This window comes from Panicum hallii, chromosome 3 (genome assembly GCF_002211085.1).
Source record: "Panicum hallii strain FIL2 chromosome 3, PHallii_v3.1, whole genome shotgun sequence".
Taxonomy (NCBI): Eukaryota; Viridiplantae; Streptophyta; class Magnoliopsida; order Poales; family Poaceae; genus Panicum; species Panicum hallii.
Genome location: NC_038044.1, coordinates 58,708,463 through 58,729,282, shown reverse-complemented (window position 1 = coordinate 58,729,282; position 20,820 = coordinate 58,708,463). Strand labels below are relative to the sequence as shown.

General features: G+C 42.8%; 2 protein-coding genes across 5 annotated transcripts; one reads left to right on the top strand and one right to left on the bottom strand.

The window, feature by feature from the left end:
- Positions 1 to 352: 352 nt before the first annotated feature.
- LOC112885720 (mitochondrial substrate carrier family protein ucpB) lies at positions 353 to 3,659 on the top strand. Of its 4 annotated transcripts, none has more exons than XM_025951337.1 (8): positions 353 to 724; positions 1,536 to 1,597; positions 1,687 to 1,923; positions 2,003 to 2,167; positions 2,265 to 2,314; positions 2,396 to 2,528; positions 2,804 to 2,841; positions 3,302 to 3,659. In XM_025951337.1, exons 1-8 carry the CDS (start codon positions 574 to 576, stop codon positions 3,396 to 3,398), a joined length of 933 nt encoding a protein of 310 aa, XP_025807122.1. In that variant the 5' UTR covers positions 353 to 573; the 3' UTR covers positions 3,399 to 3,659. The 4 variants fall into 4 exon arrangements, with proteins under 4 accessions (XP_025807122.1, XP_025807123.1, XP_025807124.1 ...); XM_025951338.1 differs by having other exon boundaries at positions 353 to 694; positions 3,302 to 3,530; XM_025951339.1 differs by having other exon boundaries at positions 568 to 694; positions 1,511 to 1,597; positions 3,302 to 3,530.
- Positions 3,660 to 4,417: 758 nt separating this feature from the next.
- Positions 4,418 to 8,593, bottom strand: LOC112885719 (phenylalanine--tRNA ligase, chloroplastic/mitochondrial). The gene is made up of 10 exons (XM_025951336.1): positions 8,299 to 8,593; positions 7,597 to 7,790; positions 6,987 to 7,193; positions 6,798 to 6,915; positions 6,629 to 6,705; positions 6,341 to 6,520; positions 5,661 to 5,705; positions 5,446 to 5,550; positions 4,821 to 4,934; positions 4,418 to 4,738 (listed from the first exon to the last, which is right to left on the bottom strand). The coding sequence occupies exons 1-10, from the start codon at positions 8,576 to 8,578 to the stop codon at positions 4,688 to 4,690; spliced, it is 1,371 nt and encodes a 456-aa protein (XP_025807121.1). The 5' UTR covers positions 8,579 to 8,593; the 3' UTR covers positions 4,418 to 4,687.
- Positions 8,594 to 20,820: the final 12,227 nt, after the last annotated feature.

The window sequence follows — 20,820 nt, the reverse complement described above, 5'->3', positions numbered from 1 at the left end:
TAAATTTTGCCCTAGTACGACTGATGCTTATATCATACTCCATGTCAGCACAAAAACTTGCTTTTGCCAAGGACAAGGAACGGGATGCAGGATGAACTGAAATTAAATAATCTTTTGCGAGAGGTGAATGAAGATAGATCATATAAGTACGTAAAATACTCACCTTCTTTTTCTAAGCACAAGTTTTTTTAAAAAAAAGAAAAAATGGTTTAACGAAGTCATTTTCATCAGCAATTAAGCATGTTGCCAATGACGCAATCCCTTCCCGCTCCAGTTCTTGTGGAGGATTAGACCGGAGCAGAAATTGAAAGGACGTCAAGATCCATCCAATCGCTGTCTTCCGCTTCGGCCTTTACTTTTTTTTATTCTTTTTGAAAAGCTTCCCCTTCGGTCTCTCTCCAATATTATTCTCGCACAATTGGTTCCTGGTTCGATTTGGTTGTTTGCTTCCCAGTTCTTTCTTGCTCCTGTTTCTTGAAGAACTTTTCTTTCCTTGGATCCGCTTCGCCGCCGTCTCCATTCCCGCTTCTCGCCGGCGTTTCTTTCTTTCAGGAAATCTGAGGAGGAGCCGCGATGCGGCCGGGCGCCGGGGACGAGCGGCCGGCGGCGCCGGCGCCGGGGTCTTACGCGCTGTACCACTTTGGAATCAGCGGCTCCGCCGTCGCCGCTGCCACCGCCGCCACCCACCCGCTCGGTCAGCTACCTGCTATTCCTCTCATATCGAGTAATTTGCTCTTCTTGTATTGCCTTGGGTGTTAAAATGAATGAGAACAGAGATTCGGTGGGAAATTATAGTAATTCAGAATTCATGTTTAGTTCCACTGCCCGCCACTCCGAATCTTTTGTGCATAGGGAGTTGCTGCTAGTTGAGATGACGGTGAAGATAATGTTGCAGCATCTAGTAACTGGGAAATAAGACTTAACTGGGTTTTTCCACAGCATAATCGTGGATAAGGTCTCATTTGTTTTGGACGCATGCCTTTGTGGATTGCTGTATGGTTAGGTATGAGTATGATAGTGCTTGTTCATGGAACGCTAATGCTTATTCGTCCTGTAGGGAGAAAAAAACAGGAGCATTCACATTCTATTGGTCCCTGACAGATTCGGCCATTCAAACATTTCTTATGGGTTGATCCCCTATTCCAAGAATGCGACAAATGGTCGCTTTATCTGGACTGTAGTAAATGACAGTTATGTCAATAAAACAAACAGCCACTTATGGAGGAAAACATTGTCAAACTAAACATAGAATGTTTGACTAACGTTAAAGATGACGCTCAGGAAATTTTGATGATATCCATCCTGAAATAGTCCGTTTTTAAAATTTGACCTGTCCATCCAATGAATTTTCAGAGATACTATTTGACAACTGGCACCTGTTCCAAGACTTGAGGACATAGAATATTCTAAATAAACTTGTGTAGAAACTAACTGTTCATTGCACTGCTGCCAATTTGGTAACAGGAACATATACTTTGTTTGTCCAGAAAATAAGTTACTCTTTTTATAGGTCTACCACCATTTTCGTCCTGCAGATGTTATCAAAGTTAGGCTTCAAATGCAGCTTGCTGGGCAAAGAGGAAGCTTAGTTGGAATGGTACTCACAGCACCTATAGGTTTCCTATTCATTGCTTGTTCAGATGTAAATTCAATTCTTAGTCATATCTGTATTATGAATTATGTTAGGGAACAATATTTACACAACTGGTCGAAAGGGAAGGGCCTCGGTCACTCTACCTGGGACTTGCACCAGCTTTGACAAGATCTGTTGTCTATGGTGGCCTTCGGTTAGGACTGTATGAGCCCTGCAAACATGTCTGCAGTTACACATTTGGTTCAACAAACTTTGCTTTTAAATTTGCATCTGGAGTCATTGCTGGTGCCCTTGCAACTGCTTTAACAAATCCCATGGAGGTTTTAAAGGTATACAGTTTCGATTTGAACTCACTTCAGAAGTGTGACTTGTTTTATGTGCTGGATCTGAACTTAGTACATTCTGTAGGTGAGGCTGCAGATGAGTACAAGCAGTACCGGTACAATAGGAGAGATGAGGAAAGTTTTAGCACAGGAAGGGCTCAAAGCACTTTGGAAAGGAGTTGGTCCAGCAATGGCAAGAGCAGGCTGCCTCACTGCATCACAAATGGCAACCTACGATGAGTCCAAGCAGGTTTCTATTATTTGTGTCATATATTTGTTATAAAGGAATAAATTTGTACTTCAGTACGTCAGTTTTGTAAGATATTTCTTCATCTGTATTCATATAGGCATTAATGAAGTGGACACCTCTTGAAGAAGGTTTTCAACTACATCTCATGTACAGTGAAGTCTCTTTTCTACATTTTGATGTCTATCCTTAATGAAATGAATGGACTGTTAATCTTTATCTTCTTGGAAGCTCGAGTTGCATAGCTGGAACAGCTGGTACTCTTGCTACCGCACCTGTAGATATGGTCAAAACACGGCTAATGCTGCAACGGGAGACCAAAGGTGCCAGAGTATACAGGAACGGGTTCCATTGTGCTTACCAGGTGTTGACTTTAACCTTTCATTTTGATGTGTGATATTAGGAATTGCTCCTGGGTAAACACTGCAAACGTTACTTGCTTGCTAAAAGTGCCTGAAGGCGCTGCCAAATTGTTGAGCTACTAATTAAGATCAGAAAAGGAATGTGTGAGCTATTTCCATAAGATCAGAAAAGGAATGTTACAACTTAGGAGAGTGGAAATGCAATAACTTGAGCACCAACAAGTCAATAACATTAAGGTTTGCTTCTCATATTTAACTCCCTTTTCTTGGTTTGCAGGTTGTGGTGACAGAGGGCGTAAAATCGCTTTATAAAGGGTGAGACCTGAGTGGCCGCATTTATATATTTTTCAATCATATATGACAATTCATGTTTACTTGGAAGCTTGATTTGTTGAACATGCTGTCTTCATCTGTTAACTTTCTAGCTTTTAACATCCAAAAAATGAATCTTGCTAGCTTTACCACTATATTGAGCTAATGAAAGATCAATAGTTCAGTATAATGCTTTGCAGATTATCAGCAATAGTTTTGTCTTTATTCAGAATTGTTCAAAGGTTTATTGTTTATCAAGCTGTATGCATCTTGATCTATTTCAACCTTCAAGTATTGAAGGTGGTATTCGTGCTGGTTATTAATCTTTATATTGAAAGTGCTTTATTGTATGATTTAGCTGGCCACTTGCTATTTTTAAGCTATGCTTAACCCACTTGCATTGATCTTACAACTTCCTCTCCTTCAGTCATGACGTCCTGACAAGCTCTTCTATATTTTTCAGTGGATTTGCCACCTTTGCAAGATTAGGCCCTCAGACAACGATCACCTTCATCGTGTGTGAGAAACTGCGTGAACTAGCAGGGATGACTGCTATCTAATACCACCTAAAATTGCATATTCTTTGGTCCAACAGTTGGACGACATCCTCTGGTTGTGAGTTTTTAGAGGGAGAAGATAAGCACACATAGGGCGTTTCAGGCTTGGGAAGTCCAAACTCCTTCCAGATTTATATTACTTCATTATAAATTTTGAAATGGTGTGAATTCTACATATATGGGTATATTTTATATACCTGACGCTTCTTTTTACCAAGAAGAAATTGTCACACAGCATATGAACGGAGAATGTTCTTCTGTGTTTCTGGTGTTCTAGCGAAAATTTGAAGCTCTAGCATCAGAAAACAGATATCTATACATGTGACCTTCGTGAATCTTGTGTCGGATTATTCTTCATTAACCAACAGTGTGCATTCAGATCATGAGATCATTGTGTACGGTGACATACTTGTCGCTGATAGTACATAAAAGTCCTCTGGATTCACACCGGGACATTCATTCCGCTGTGGTCAGTCAGCATTCAGTGTCCATTTTGCCACACATAGAATGAAGAATAACCTGAAACTGATCTCATCGTACAAACATAAAAAGGAGCAATTTTTTGAAATCATTAGCAACGCCGACTGCAGGCTGCACAATTTCAAAATGAACATCAGGCAAACGCGTGCAGGAAAGTTATTGCGGACAGGCCGATATATAAACATTCCCTTTTGCTTTGCATGATATCCAATGGATTCAGAATCTCAATTGACATGAACAATACAGACTGCGGATTCAGAATCTCAATTGACATGAACAATAAAGACTCCAGAAACTACCCCAAATTCTGAGATGCAACTTTCTGGTTTTCCTTGAGTTGCGCATTGAACAATATTAAGACATCAGCCTAGCCTTGTAGCATTGTATCATCTAAGGGTGCGTTTGGCAGAGCTCCCAAAGCTGATTCTCTGGAACAATGGCGTTCAGATCATCAGATGAAATATCAGAAAGCTTCTATATGGCGTTCACATCATCAGATGAAATATGTACATGGACATTGCCAACAATGACGTGTAATTTTGACTACTCCAAACATAATAGCCATCTTATTGTAAACTATCGGCGAAAAAAAACTGAGAGCATTGTACAATGCTTCTTAATCATTGTGTCTGCAAGCTACAATTCGAGCAGGGACTTTTTTCTCTACCCTTGACAGCGTTGAAAACGTGATCAATACAGAACCAAATGGTCCATTTTCTCCATAGATAAAAAGAAAATTACATTTTCAATGGATTTACAAATAAAGACAGGGAAAAATTAGTTCTTGGTATAACATCTGAACTGGCGCCCTTCTATCTCAACTCGACATTCAATTTATTTTTCACAGTTTCCCTGACATTCAACTGCAGTCGAATTGCAAAAATGATCAGATTCAAAATCAAAGATAGCATCTAAAATCATTACATGGGAGTTGTTGAATGTTACCTGCAGGCTGTTAATCTCCTCATCTGTGAGTGAACGTTCCATTGACCTATAGGCTATTCTGTAGCAATGACTTGTCATGCCTTTCTTGTTGGTGAAATTATCAATGAGCTTTACCTGCAAACAATTTTTTTTTCATCTCACAACATTCCGAAGAACCTCTAAATTCCATTATATGACCAAACTACTAATTGTGGATTAGATGCACACATTAGGCTCCTAACATTCACCACATGGATATTAGTGTTTCAAAATATAAAGAACAAAAGATCTTATCATGCCTCAAAAAGAGTTTTCCAAGATGCATGTGTATGAAAGGAGTCAGTTCATCTAAGTGTATTGAAACTGTAACATAACTAGCAAACAGAGCTACAGTCATTGCCCAGCAGGAGTAAATGACAAGGGCAATAAGCTTCAAAGATCAGAAGGTACACTTCAACTAATCTGAGGTTTTATTAGTAATCGTAGAACTGAATTCATTTAATCCTTAACACTTATGCTATTGTTTAATCTCATTTATTACACGAAATTACAACATGAAAGGTGAAGGGTCCTACAAACTTGAAATGACTAAGCTAAGGCAAGTGCTTGAATCTTAATAGATGCATCAAAAACACTGATCTCATACCTCCTCTACAAGATCTCCAGCAATTCCTCTGACAACTTCACATAAGTTGTTCTCCGTGAATGCATCATTGATCCAGAAACTCATATCCTTGTAACATGGTGGAAACTATGGAAAGAATAAACAGTAAGCCAGCACAAATTAGGCACCAAGATGAAAATTATTTTCTCAACAAATGACAAGTAAATTAAACACAAAACAGAAACATAGAGATTTACCTTTGAAAATGGCTTGAACTTGACACCAAGCTTGCCTTCTGAGAACTGGGCAGCAAGAATGTCTTAGAAACTAAAGTAGATTAGGGTAAATACAAACCAAGATGGACATGACACCTCTTATTAATCCAGTGTTAAGTCAATGCATTGGATAACTTAATTATATACAAAAATCATATTACATAACTTTTTGGTGCAGTTACACAGATTGGATCCTCTTGCACATTTTTGAGCATTGCCCAAACCAAGTTTATCAGTTAGCATTTGTAAAGTGTAAACTACATTAGGAAACAAAAGATTTCATAACAAGTCAATAATTGTTACCAGCACTTAAAATCAACGTAAGGGAGTTTTCATTTAACTGAGAATTGAAGCTTTCAGTCCTTAAATCATACTACCTCCAGTTCATCAAACTTATGTTCAGACAACAAAAACAACAAGGAAACAAGCTGCTTCCCTTGTCCAAGACGCCAAGTAAAGTTGACTGGAGGGAGTAATTTATAACCCTCGAAAATTGAAATAAAAAAAAGCGTGCTAGAAAAAGTGAGTTTTGCAGAAAAGTAATTTAGATTGAGCAGATGTTGAAGCTTCACGTAAAGGGTAAATGGGTCACTGTAAGGCAACACAAAATATAACTACAAAAGTAGTTAGAAAGTAACCAATAGCAACTATAGTAGCAATACCTGGGATGTGAACCGTTTATCATTTGACCAGAAGAGTCGTATATCTGGAATGTCAAAAAGGACCATTGCGAGGCGTTCTAAGCCCAGTCCAAAGGCCCATGCCACATGGTCTGTCCTGCCATTTCTTTTCAAAATTTCCTGCTCGGTGACTCCACATCCCAAAACTTCCAACCAATCATCCTTACAGGATGAGAAAGTTAATCAGAAACCCACCATATCAACATCTGTTGTTCGACATGTTTTACTTATACTTGACCTCAAAATACCTGAACACACCCAATGTAATACCTGAAAATATATTTCAAGCTCAAAGGATGGGTTGGTGAATGGAAAGTAAGTGTCAACCCATCGCATCTCAACAGCACCTGAAGACAAGTTTATCTATATTATTTAGCTGGCATGTGGATCTATTTGATCATATCTTTTAATAACAAGGAACATGATGCAAGTAATTTACCAAAAAGATGTCTTGCCAGGCCTTCCAGCGTTTTCTTGAGGTCTGCAGCTGCATATGCTGTCCCATCCATGCCAGAACCTGACCAGTCATCTGGAGAAAAGACACGGAAGCCTTCCATCTGCATGTGCTAAAGATAATCAGAAACAATATTCTTGACAAATATGGGTGAATATAGCAAAACAAAGTTACCTGATGGAAGACAGGATAGTGAGTTGAATCAATAGAATCTCTACGATAAACATCCCCAGTTACAAGAAAATGTGTATGTCCATCCCTTAGAAGCTCTGCTTGATGAGCACTGGTATGACATCTCAAGACAGTTTGACTATCAACATAGTATGTGTCATTGTAACTCCGGCTTACATGGTCAGCAGGGACCAACACGTCATCAAAGTTCTGCAGGAAGCAACACTTCCAGGTCAGAAACAAGCCTTACCACCAAATTCTATTTTTCACTAAAGATGTAAGAGTCTGGAAAAAGACACACATCACCTTCTAGTACTCAGTTCGCTATTATAAGGGAAGATGTCATGAGAAGTAAGAAACAAGCAATTGACTCTATAGCACTTCAAACTGCAGCATTACCGTTTTCATTCTTTTCCACTTCAAGTGCCTTTTTCTTTTTAAATATTTAATGTTCTTTTAGTTTCTGGCAAAATCTTGTGTGCTTACTTACTATTGCTACTTGCTTGTAGGTTAGCATTATATCATGGTTTATAGATGGTCTTTAGCTAAAATTTCAGAATAGCAGACATCCATTCAGTGTAGTATAAACAAATTCTAAAGTTCTAACTCATACCTGCTTGACAGAGACAAGAGGGCAAAGATCATCAAACTTGTCAAACTGCCCGGCAAAGTTCTTGTCAAAGTAATCATAAATAGTGTTCTTCAGAATCCCTAGAGGGTGGTTGTCCCTTCTGTGCAGCTGCAGGCCAATCTTCGAAAAGATACTGTCTGGCACATTGTTTGTTGGGTCATCCTCCTTCACAACATCTACAGAGGCCGTCGAAAATGAATCAATTAATGACAGAGAAATCATAAGCTATACTAATTTCACAAAAAGTGCTGTTCATTGTGAGACTCAATTGTCACAGATTCAATTGTAGTATAAATACAGACGGCAGTGTAACAACACTCCGGGTCTCAGAATACAACACACTGAACAATGTAATGCAATGACTGTGCGGTGATTACATTGCCGAGAAGCTAATGAATAGTGCAACCAACCATTCATGAACTTGAACCCACAGACTATCAATTCATACTACAGCAAGAATACTAAAACATTTCGATATCATCAGCGCACCACCTATGAATGAAACCTCCCTAAACGATAACACAGTTACCCAAGTTTAAACTTCCTAATCTTTTTAAAAAATACTAACTTTTTGGACAGTGTAATCAAGCCCAAAACCCAGAAAGAACCCTGCCTCCCAAGATCCCGCCTTTGCACCACACCTTGAGACCCGAGCCCCCCCCCCCCCCCCCACCCCCAACTCACCGTCGCGCGCGATCTTGACGCCGCCCACCTCGACGGCCGCAGCCGCCGCGGCCACGGACGTCCGGAGCCCCCTCGCCCCGGCCGGCGCCAGCGCGGCGGGGAAGAAGCGGGCGAGGAGGATGCGGTTGGGCCGTGATGAGGAGAAGATGGGGCGGGTGGAAGAGGAGGAAGAGATGGCGGCGGCCGCGGCGGCGGCGGGGGGCGCCATGGGAAGCGTGGCCATGGCGCGAACACGCGCGCGAAGGAGGCAGCAGCGCGCGGTTCGGATAAGCGGGCGCATGGCTGCGGCTGCGGCGGAGTCTTGTGGGCTGGAGGAGGGCAGTGAAAGCGAAAGTGGGGGAGAAGACGACGGCCAGAGGGGTTAAGGGTAGAAGAAAGCGTGGTTAAAGAGGTTTTGGAAAGCAATTAGTTTTTTTTTTGAAAAGATCGTGGTTAATGAGATAATGGTGGCGCAAAATGATACTTATAAGAAAAATAGTGAAAATGGGTCCTAATTTGATACACTATTGACTATTTGCACTCTTTTTGTAAGCAATTGGACAATATTTAGACTTTTGATCTATGGTTGGTAAGAATTCTATGAGAGATCTTGCCCCCACCTACATGCTCACACCTTCAAAAGCTTTGAGTGGTGAAAAAGTAAGGATTCGTGGTATAAGGGAGCATACCACGTATTTATGGTGTGATGCGAGTGTGTGCGTCAAACCTTAACACTTGTATTTATATGTGAGAGTTTTATCGTTTGGAAGGGTTTAGGCCTGAGCTTAGGGATGATGAATAAAGACCAGAACTGAACATCAAGACCAAAACTAAAATCAAACTGAACACTGTTCATCGTTAGGATGGGTCTTAGGAATGATGAATAAAAAAACAAAAACTGGACATTGGAGCCAAAACTAAAATCAAACGAGTTGCTCCTTCCATTTTAAATGGCAAGGTATATGTCACTTAATTAAGATAAGGCTTTGACTAAGTAATAACTTTTCTGACATAATTTTGATGTTATAAGTTTTGTGTTAATACTTACTTGCGGTTATGATCTTATATCACGCGATGATATATTAGTTGAGTAAATGTCGATCAAACTCTTATCCTAGAAGACTAAAATGTGTCTTGTAATTTGAAACAAAGAGAGTAACTATCATGTGTATTTTTGTTTATTCTTCACTTTTTTCTGTAAAATGAATCGACCTAATAAACCAAATTCTCCTAGCTGTCAGGTCACCAAACTTCCCATCTCTTAAGCGTGTGATTATTTGAGTTATAGTCACGAATTTATGATGTTCATTCCAAACCAATGCGTTATATGCTTATAGGTGTCATTGTCCTTTTCTTCACAAAACTATTTAATATTATAAGGCGTACCTATACAAATTGAGAATCTAAATAATTACCAATTATATTCAGTATATCATGTTGATTTTTACATCTTTCTCTACTTTGTATGATTCCAATTTTTTTAAAAAAAATATAAAACGAATTGGCATTTAGAAATTTTTTCATGCCAAATGTTATTGTCTAGGTCGGACGTCGAAGATGGTGGCGAAACGGTGTTCCCTTCCGCCGCGACAGCAAAGAGCGGCTCATCGCGTGGAGGATGCGCAAGGAGGGGTGCTCTATCTGTCCAACCGAAGATGGGACACGCACTGCTTTTCTGGATCATGAGGCTTGATTATAGATGGCAACGGGTAAAATCCGCGCGGATACTAACTTTGTAAACCCGTACCCGCGTGCTAAAATCTGCGCCCGCAACCCGCCACGTGCACGAAACGACGCCCGTAACCACTATCTGCGGATATCCACATACCCACGGGCACACCCGTGTACCTGCAAGCTTTAGAAAATCAATCACACATTACATTTCAACAGCAAATAAACACTATTTATTTAAGGAAACAAATAAATCTGAGCATATAAATGAACTAGTCTTATACATGAATATATGATACATCACACATTAACATAAACCCTAAATGAAGTCAGTTTACGACCCACATGTCAGCCGCTAAATCGGGTTTGGCGGGTTTGCGGATGCAGATATTATTTTTTCAAACCCGTTAGCAGATATCCGTCGGGTTTAAGGTTGTACCCGCGCCCGCGCCCGCGGGCATAAATGCAAACCCGTATCCGCGCCCATCGGGTCTGCTATCCGCGGACACGCTGATATTTTGTACCCGTTGCCATCTTTAGACCTGATGGATCCCTTGATCCCAGAAGCCTGCGTGGTGAGATCACTCGATCCAGTCAACTCAACCTCGATGAAATGGCATGTTTTCTTTTCAACAGTGAAAGTGTTGTGCCACTGTACAATGAAATGACGTGTATTCGACCACAAATTTCCTTCATCAGGTGCATGCCCAGTGATAAGAGGCGACAAGTGGTCAGCGACGAAGTGGATGCACGTCCGTGAGTACAAAGTTTAGATACGAGAAAGAAAAGAAAACACATGCCTGAGTAGTGAGTCAACTTTGCTGATGAGAAGCTAAGATTGCTGTTGAACTCCACGCCCTCCATATGCGTGTCCAAGTGTCGCTGACCTGGTCAACTCTGAAAGATGCTGTTCAAATAATCTACTGGAATTTCTGCTCAGCTCCTCGAGGGCTTCGTCCTTTGTGGCTTCAGTTTCCATAGAGGAGGATAGGATGTTTTTACAGTTTTTTCTTTGTGGCTTTTAGCAAGGCAGGCTTCATCTTAGGCACTAACATGTTATTAGGCCTACGAACCTGGTCATTCAGAGGAAAATTTACCGTGCTGTTATTCAAATTAAGAAAAGATGTCTCTTATATATAGATGGTGAAATTTACAGAGCTTTTTTTTATGTTGCTAGACATTATTTTGTGCCTTCCTCTTGAAAGGATCACTGGATCACATGAGAACGTTGTTGCTGAGCTTGGGATCTGAATGAGCGGGCACATCCGGGAGATTGCTGAATAAAGTTGCTGCAACGTTAACTGCTGAGACGGATTGCAAACACAGGGCCTCGCTTGGAACTCGTCGTAACGAGCCCTCCCTGCAGCAGTCTCTTTTGTGTGAGATTCGTGCGTTCTCAGGGCCTTATTAGGAATTCGGATTGGAGATGAGGACGTGGCAGCTCATCATGCAAGAGCGCTAAATAATTTTCTACAGACGTCTCGTTGTCGACGGAGGATCCATGAGGAGATAAAAGACGCCTTCATGTTTGACAGACCAAAGTACCAAACATAATAAGGACTTACGATTCAAAAAATTAAGTTCACGTGTTGCCAATTGCCATATGGGCTTTCCTGCGGCCTTCCCCCTCCGAATAATAAGTTACATATACTAAGTTAATTAACAATTCGGGGGCTCACATTTCAGAGGCCCTGTCGCTCGACGGGCCCTTGGTCCACGACGTCGGGCCAGCCACTGCATATTGGGCTCCGACGGTGGTGCCGCGGCCCGTGTGTCCGGCCGGCGGCGACCGACCACCTTGCCCGCTTCCTGCTGCCGCCGCCAACCGCCGAGCAGCATGGACTCTCCATCCATGTCGCCGGCCGTTGCTGGAACCGGCGATGGGAGAGCTGAACCTGATAATAATGGCGGCGCCCTCCTCGCTCCTTGTTGTTTCTTGTAAATTGTAACTGGGTCAGTCAGACCCAGACCCGATCCGGGTACAAGTAGTACGTCAAGGATTTACTGGAGTCCTGCCGTGGCCTTATCCCTCTCCACAACAGATTGGTTCTCCAAGCCAAGCCATGCGTATGTACTAGATACTCCTCCTGCATATATAAGTAGGCCATGATGAGCCCATGACGCCCAAGGGATTCATCGACCTCGTTAAGCAGATTGTACTCGCCTACGCAGGTGATCATCACCGGCGGCGGAGATGCCCGGCGGCGGCGGCGAAGGCGAGCCCTGGACGGAGGAGCTCTCGTCGGAGCCCCGCGCTTCCTTGTTCCACAACTTCCTCGTGAGTCGTCGTTCTCCCACATTGCGATCTTGCTCGGTCGATCACGCTTATGGTCAGGAGATCTCGAATGCTTCTTGCTTTGTTTTCTCCTGCTTCTCGGTTCTGTCGAAGCCTTATCTTAGTCGAGCAGCAAACGAACGCAACGCCAGGCCGTTTGCTCATACGAGTACTTTTTCTACCGAGTTTGCTTAGCCCTCTCCCCTCTGCGAGATTCATCCTTCCCATCTCGGCAGCACACTGCTGCCAGACTTTTTCTGCTACACTTTTTAGTTTGCTTCGCCAAGAAACCCTGCAGGTTGTCACTGAATCTTACACACGATTTTGCTTGATCTCAGTCCAAGGAAGAATGCGACTACCTGATCTCGCAGGCGAAGCCTCACATGACCAAGTCGATGGTAGCTGATTTTGAGACCGGTGAGACCATGGAGAGCAGGTCTGAACATTGCTTGCTTGCCCCAACTTCTAGTTTCAGGGATGTTCTGCATGCATGCATCGCCGGCGATCGATGCTTATTATTTTTTCTTGATGGTGGTTGTAAACTTGTAATTGTACTGCAGCGCGCGGACAAGTTCAGGGACGTTCTTTGACAGAGGGGAGGACAAGGTTATTCGTAGGATCGAGAAAAGGATAGCGGATTACACCTCCATACCTGTTGGTACGTGGTATTATTTATTTACCATGCATGGCCGGGTTTAAAGCTGAAGTGTTTGCCTACTCGGAAGTCCTGAATTCTTCTTCTTTCACTGAATCACCGGTAATTTTGCAGAGAATGGAGAGGGCCTTCAAGTTCTCCACTATGAAGTTGGGCAGAAATTCGACCCTCACTTTGATACCTCCGAGAATGGTTACAATACCAAAAATGGAGGCCCGCGCCAAGCAACTTTTCTCATGTATCTGTATGTATTATAATATTGCTTGGCATGATCGACATATGAATATGCGCCACTGGTAATCAACTTTTTTCATGAATGGCAATTGCTATTTTCCTAGTTCCGATGTCGAAGATGGTGGCGAGACCGTGTTCCCTTCGGCGAAAGCAAAGAGGAGCTCACCTTTTCCTTTTAAACTGTTTGCAAAGAAGGGTCTATCTGTTAAACCAAAGATGGGAGATGCATTGCTTTTCTGGAACCTCAAGCCTGATGGATCCCTTGATCCCAAAAGCCTGCACGGTGAGATTACTCGATCTTTGATGCCATGACATGTTCTTCATTCAACAGTGAAGTGTCATGCCACAGTACACTGACCTTTTACTATTGAACTGCAAACTTCCTTTATTTATTAGGTGCGAATCCGGTGGTAAAAGGCAACAAATGGTCAGCGACGAAGTGGATGCACGTTCATGAGTACAAAAAGGATGTATGAGAAAACACATACCTGAGGTACTACTAAATTTTGCTGAAACTGCCGTTGAACTCTTATATAGTCAGATGTTTCTGGAAAACTTCCAAAAGATACATTTCAAATCTGTTGAAATTTCTTTTCAACTCCTTGCTTGCAGGTCATGCACCGGTCCGTTCATGTTTCCAGACATTGCACAGCATGTCGAGGACTTTGATTTTCCATATATATATATATATATAAAAGATATTTTGAGTTATTTTTTTCTGCAGCTTTTAGCAAGGCAGGATTCATCGTAGGCAAATGTTAACATGTTAGGCTTACGAACCTGATCATTCAGAGGAGATGGACGTGTAAGTTTTTTTGGGGGAGATGGACGTGTTAGTTGGGTGTACATAAACTGCCGTTGCCAAAGTCAAAATAGGATGTCTGGTAGATGCTGGAATTTAAAGAGCAACTTTTTGGGTGTTGCTTGACACTATTTCATGTCTCGTCCTGAAAGGTAGATCTGGAACTTAGGCCGTGCTATTTTTGGGCAGGCTACGGCATAATCTTTTAGCACGATCTGAGTACCGCACGATATGAAAAATTTTGGACCATACCGTGTCTAGAATCTTAGCACGATGGGCTGTATGGCATGGTCTGCATTTTGAGCCATGCTTGGGCCAGCACGGCACGAAATGACCCGTCGACCTATGTGTAGCCGGTTGTTTAAATATCAACCAATTTATGCTACATTCTAATTAACAACTATTATTCTTCAATAAAGTCATTCAAAAAAGATGATTTTCCATTCTCTATGCATAGAAATCTCTTCACATAGCGACGAGTACTTAAACATACAAGTATCCACAGAACGATAACTACAAAATATATTGAGGGCCGTGCTTGGGCTGGCACGGCATGAAAACGTGCTGGCGTGCCGTGGGCCGTGCTTGGGTCTAGTAAAAAGATTGTCGTGCTATTGCGGCATGGCATGACGTGCCTCACGTGCCTAGGAGTCAGATCCGACATGGCACGAGGCACGAGAGGGCCGGGTCGGGCTGGCATGACCTGGCCCAAGTCCCACATCTATTGAAAGGAGAAGCTTGTACCACGACGAGTTTGTTAGCCTTAACGGTAACGCTATGGACCTTACGTTCGGACGGACACTTAAAATATCGGACGCCTCTGCTGGCCCTACCTTCCACTGCCAAGAGGCTTCTCGTCCACTCATTGTCGCGCCGTTCTTATCCGCTCGCGAGGAATCATTTTGCACAATCTCACTCCTCCAGCCCATGCTCGTGCTCGCCGCGCAGCGCCGACGCCCACCCGCCCGGCAATGCGCGGCAGCACCACATGAAGGCCGCTGCCCGTTCCTTCCCTCGCCGCGCAGCGCTACCACCCGCCCGTGCCCGCAGCGCAGCGCTACCACCCACCCGCCCGTGCCCGGCAATGCGCGGCATCATCCCTACCTCGTCGCACCCCATCCCGGTCCTATGCCGTCGGTGTAGGAGGAGAACGGGGGGAGGAGGGAGGGAGAAGAGAGAAAGGAAGAAGTAAGAAGAAAAGTTGAGCCATGTTATGTTTCAATCATGATTTTGTGATGTTGCAGTTGCCATTTCGTGATGTTGTAACTGTGCTTTTAGACTTCTTTCAATTAACCAACATGTTGCAAACGGGAATTTGCCATGTTGCGGTTGTGATTTCGTGATGTTACAGAAGATTGTTTGAAATGTCGGAAGTGACAATTTATGATGTTGCAATGAGTGTTTTGGTCATGAGTCTCTCTTTTTTTCTGGTGATGTTGCAATTGTTGCTCCGAAGATATCGCATGTTTGATTTATGGATGTTGTGTTCTGATGATTTGACTGGTGGATTATTTTTATCAACGCAAGATTGAAGGTTGCATGCAACATGATGCCGATGTTGCGGCGGATTTTTACATCATCAATGGATGGCTAAGTTTTTCGTAAATGTATTTTTTTGATGTTGCAAATGTTGATTTTTTATGTTACATGCGTTATTCATTGATGTTGCATATGTTATTTTTAAATGTTGGAAAAAAATTTACATGTTGCATGCAACATTTACGCATGTTGCGGCGGAAATTTTCACTGCTAAACTACCGTCCGATGCTAGATCTGGACGTCGGACGTTCATGCGCTAGCATTACCGAAACCGAATAGAAGCACTGGATCACATGAAAATATTGTTGCCCGTCTACCTTCCGAATAAAAGAGACCCTCTACATCTCCTGAATCCTGATTAACATAGGTTAATGATTTTGGGGGGGAGAGAGAGAGAGTCCCCGGTGGCGGTCTTGCATTCACATTTAACTTTCATCCTTCCAAGAGGGAAAAATCTAGAGAGAGAGAGGACTAGGATGGCCGCCGTGTAAAGAAGGCTAGAGGAATATTAAGAGCTTACTTTGACCAAGGCGTCAAACTTTCTCAACCACTCGCTTCAAGGATTTAGAACCACGGAGTGCCTACATGACAATGAACAGAATAAATACTCCTTCAGATATACTACAGTATGACAATGAACAGAATAAATACTCCTTCAGATATACTACAGTAGATTTCTTTGCTCCATGCTTCCTAATAATCAACTGGAGATAGCTTTATCCGCATTTCTAGGTGAGATTGCCCAAAGATCAGTATCTTTCTTCATCAGAAAACTCTCCAAGGAGGCAACCTCCTTACCCTCTGACGAGACCCTGCACCGCAAGCTGCTGAGGATTTGCATCATCGTCGAGGAAGCCGAGGGCCGGCAAATCAGGAACCAAGCCATGCTAGAGCAACTCAAGGTTCTGCGAGCAGGGATGTACAGAGGCTACTACGCGCTGGACACCTTCAAGTACCAACCATACAAAGAAGATGAAGGCGAGGATGATGAGGTGAGCCACTACTACTCTTTTGCCATCTCCAAGTTCAACCCTGCCAAGCGCATTCAGTTGCGTGGCAGAAGTAATCAACAAGGTGGTGAGAGAGAGCTGCATCAGGTGCTTGGGTCCCTAGATGTAACCATCACTGATGCAAGGGAGTTCCTCATGTTCCTAAAAGGCTGTCCCCCATTGTACCACCGTCTGTACAGCACCTACATGGTCTTGGAGAAGTGTATGTTTGGCCGCCATGTCGAGATGGAACACATCATCAACTTCTTGATGCAAAAGTGTGCTCCTGTCTACCGGAGATTTCGGTGTCCTACCGATTGTTGTTGGTCCGCCGAAAGCCGGTAAGAGCACGCTGGTTGAACAAGTATGCAGTGATGAAGGCTGCGTACCGCCTTTTCCCGGATTGTGTTCTTCGCAGAAGGCGACCTTGAAGGAAGGATTGCTTGTGTCAGGGATGGTGGCACGGTAAGGCATCAAAGTCATGCCTCAGAATGCAGAGATGAAAGTGTCTGGTTGTTGTGGAAGTGAACGGAGACATCAGTGAGGCTACATGGAGTAGTTTATGTTCAGCATCCAAAAGGTTCTCTACTACAAATGGTGGCAGCAAGTTCATAGTTTGCAGCCGGTCCGACAAGTTTATATGAATGAAATTTACGCAAGTGGTTCAAGCAACATTCAACCTTTCACCTCAAGCTCGCGCACAATGTCCCTTACTAGCCCACCTATGTTTTGTTTGTGAGAATAATGGGATGTTTTCCCTCTGACCCTTGTTGGCCAAACCTTTTGATGATTTTCTTCACATAATAGTAGAGTGCGCGTAAGGCATGCTCATGTTTTAAAACTCCCAATAAACAAGAATTTTATATCATTAAAAATGTAGTGAACACTAATTTTATGTTTATAATGGATACATATATGACTTTTCTTCCACTTCAAGGTAGTAGAGTGTTTCTAGAAAGATCTATGTAAACAAGAATTTTATGTTCATGCAAAATGTAGTAAACAAGAAAATTATGTACAAAACCACCCAAAGTTAATGCAGTATATATATTTGTACAAGTAACCAGAAAATAAAATGGGTAATATGTTCTCCACCATTGCATCTTCCAACATGACAACATGAAGAAAAATAACAATAAGATAAATTACTTTAACTAAAGTTCGGGCTTCCAACAATCTCCAGATAAGAAAACGTGATTAGTATAGTTCAGTGAAGAAATATATGGATAAAACACCATTGTTAAGGTAGAGTTCAGTACACTCGGCCTTTTTTATGCTTCCATTATATCTCTATAAACAATATTCTTTGTTCTTTTTCAGTAGGATCGACATCCTTGTTAGGCTTAGCCAATACCCATGCAATTTTTTGGGGAAATACCTCTAGACAACACAACATATAGCTGACCATGCGAGAACATAGGTTCAGGAAGGTACATGCCAACATTAGGTATAGTTTGCCTCTAAGCTTTGTTAATGGTCATCATAAAACTCAATCTGATTGAAAACTGCTTCCTTTTAACCTTGAATGAGAGTGTGATGTCCTCTAAAGGTGACAAAGGTATCCTTAGGTATAAAAACCCTCATCCCAGTATGCTGGTCATTGGTAATCTCAGCATCAATTATATTGTCTTCCAAACCCCTCATCACCAAACGAGTACCATTACAACGCCAGCCCATTATGAGGATCAAGGTTCAGAAAGGAGTATAACTGGACAATTCTTCTTGACCCTAAGTTCATGAGGAGGTAACTCATTTGGTTTAATTGAATTAAGAAAATCAAGGGGGGTAATAATCGTGTGAGTCATCATCAACTGAGTTATGGCTATAATACATATTTTCTTTGCCTGGAAATATGTTAATCATCTTAGCATTCAGCCCATCAACATGCTCATTCCTTGCAGATAGGATTGTGGGCTCGCTTATATAGCACAGGTATAATTTTCTTTGAGATCCTAAAACACACACTCTATAAGTGACAAAAAGCTTGCAGCTAACTCGGCTCGACTTACGCTAATGAGCCAGCTTGAGCTGATTTTTCTGCTTATCAGCATAACGAGCGAGTTCGAACCAGCTCGCAAGCAGCTCACGAGCTTAACAAGCTGACTAGTGCAGCGGGCCTGCAGCAGCAAGCAGCGCACGAGTGCTTTAAGGCCCAGCATCGGCCAACAATCTCCTGACTCTAGCGCTCCCATCATGTGCTCCCCGACGTTATCCATTCGCGTCACGCACGCTCGTCCTCTCGCTTCTCCCGATCCCGCCTCCCTCACGCCGTCACGCGCCGCCACCTCCACCCTTCGCCAGCGAGACAATTCCAAGCAGCCAACCCCGTCCGCCACCCATCTTTGCTTGGCTCTCGCTTTCTCGCTCCCTCCATCCCTCGGCCCTTGCTGTCCTCGTCGACACCGACGGCGGGCAAGCCTGATCGATTGCCGCGGATGAGGGCTCAAGGCTTCACAGAACCGACAGCCAGCAAGTAGATCGAGAGGCTCAAGCTGAAGTGGATTTGCATGATCCCAATTGCAGTTTGCAATCTTGTTTGCCCTCGGGCCCGGTCCTGAGTTTTTATTCGCCCGGGGCGGAACTAAAAAGAGAGCCCCATAACAATACTATAAACTAACAGCAGTAATAAAACACTTCAATATATCCAAGGCAATATTTATAGCATACAATTTATATTATTACCTTAAAAGTTTCTTCTACCATTTCTCTGCTCTGAGCTCCTGTTTCTTGCTTGGACCTGATCCAGTTGTATGTATATACTCATGTATATGTATTTGAATTTTGGAGGCCCCAACGTTTTGGGAGCCCGGGGCGGGGGCACTGCTCCTCCGCCGCCCCCCCCCCCCCCCCCCGCGGGGCCAGGCCTGTTTGCCCTTTTGCCTCTTTCACTCGTTGCCTTAGGCTCGCGAGCTTAGCGAGCCAGCTCAAGCAGCTACCAAGCTGAGCAGCATTTCGTGCTCGTTTCGATAACAAGCCGAGCCGAGCTAGCTCGTTATCTAACGAGCTGGAGCGAGCCGATCCGAGCCGAGCTATCCAGCCCTAACTAGGTGACTTGTTAGAGTTGTACTCGATCACGATCAGTGGTGGAGCTATAGGTGGCGAGCAGGGGCCATAGCCCCCTCTAATGCTGCCCAAAACTTTTATAGCCCCAACGTTAAGCGCGATAGAGTGACATGTTAAATGATCATGGCTATTGGCTGCACCTAGGCTTAGCTTAGATGTTCTGTCTATGTGATTAGCACCCTTTCAAACTCCCATCCACATTCCGATGTGTCTCGTAATTTCTTTCGCGTTTAATGGCATGCAAATCAAGTATTTGTGATCCTATTAATTTACATGTGTAGAGTGAATAAAAAAGCAATTGATTCTTTCTACAAGAGGAATCGTAGGGAAGTCAGATAATCTATTGTCCTCCCTTTATTTTTTTTATATCGTAAGGCTAACTGTTATACAGTGAATTTGTTCGGGCAATTTTATTTGGTGACCTTTAATACCATCTTAAGTAAACTAACAGTCTACCATACTTTTATTGTCATATCTCTTGGCAATCCATGCTTATGTTAATGATATATACCTGCCCCCCTCTATGATTAATTCATGGCTCACAACTGATCCAACTTATAATATATCTAACTATGTACCTTGAAAATACAAACCCGATCGAGTACCTGCAGGAGTAATTGACAACTTGATCAATGTCGCTTATTAAAAATAAAAAGCAAGAATAAAAGCAAGTCAAATGAAAACAATACATGTTGCAGTGGTGAGGCTCGTCATCAACGGTGTCATTGAAGCTCGTGAAAGAGAAAGTGTGTGTTGAAATAATGGATGATCTTTCTTAAATACAATGCATCCCTATATGTGACTTTTTGAACAAGTGACAAAGCCGATCGAGAACATCTGAATTAAATATATTCACCTTCCTCTTCCTATAGCAAAAATTGGGCCTTCACCAGGGAACTTTATAGCACGCCACAATACTCCCAATTTGGCACCTTTTGCAACACATGGTGCGTAATTGACAAAATGATCTTTATAAACTCCGTCAAAGGCATCATGTTCTGGGACAATGATGTTAGAATGGGGTTCGAATCTTGGAGATCGCATGTGCGCAATTGACACGATGGCCTTCATTTGTTTGAGTTGTTTCCTTATTTTTTATCTTTCTTGAATTATTGAAATGGATTGTTAGGAGCGGACTATGCCATTATCCATAGCATGAGCCATTCCTAAAAATCATTTCATTTTCAGCTGCTAAAAGCAGCTGCGGGCAACGTGACCACCCCAGCAAAGTAGTGTTTTGACTGGCCGTAAAAATGAGTTATGTAGAAGTGTTTTCAAAAAGTTTTTTGGGAGTGCTGTATACCTTGCGGAAAAT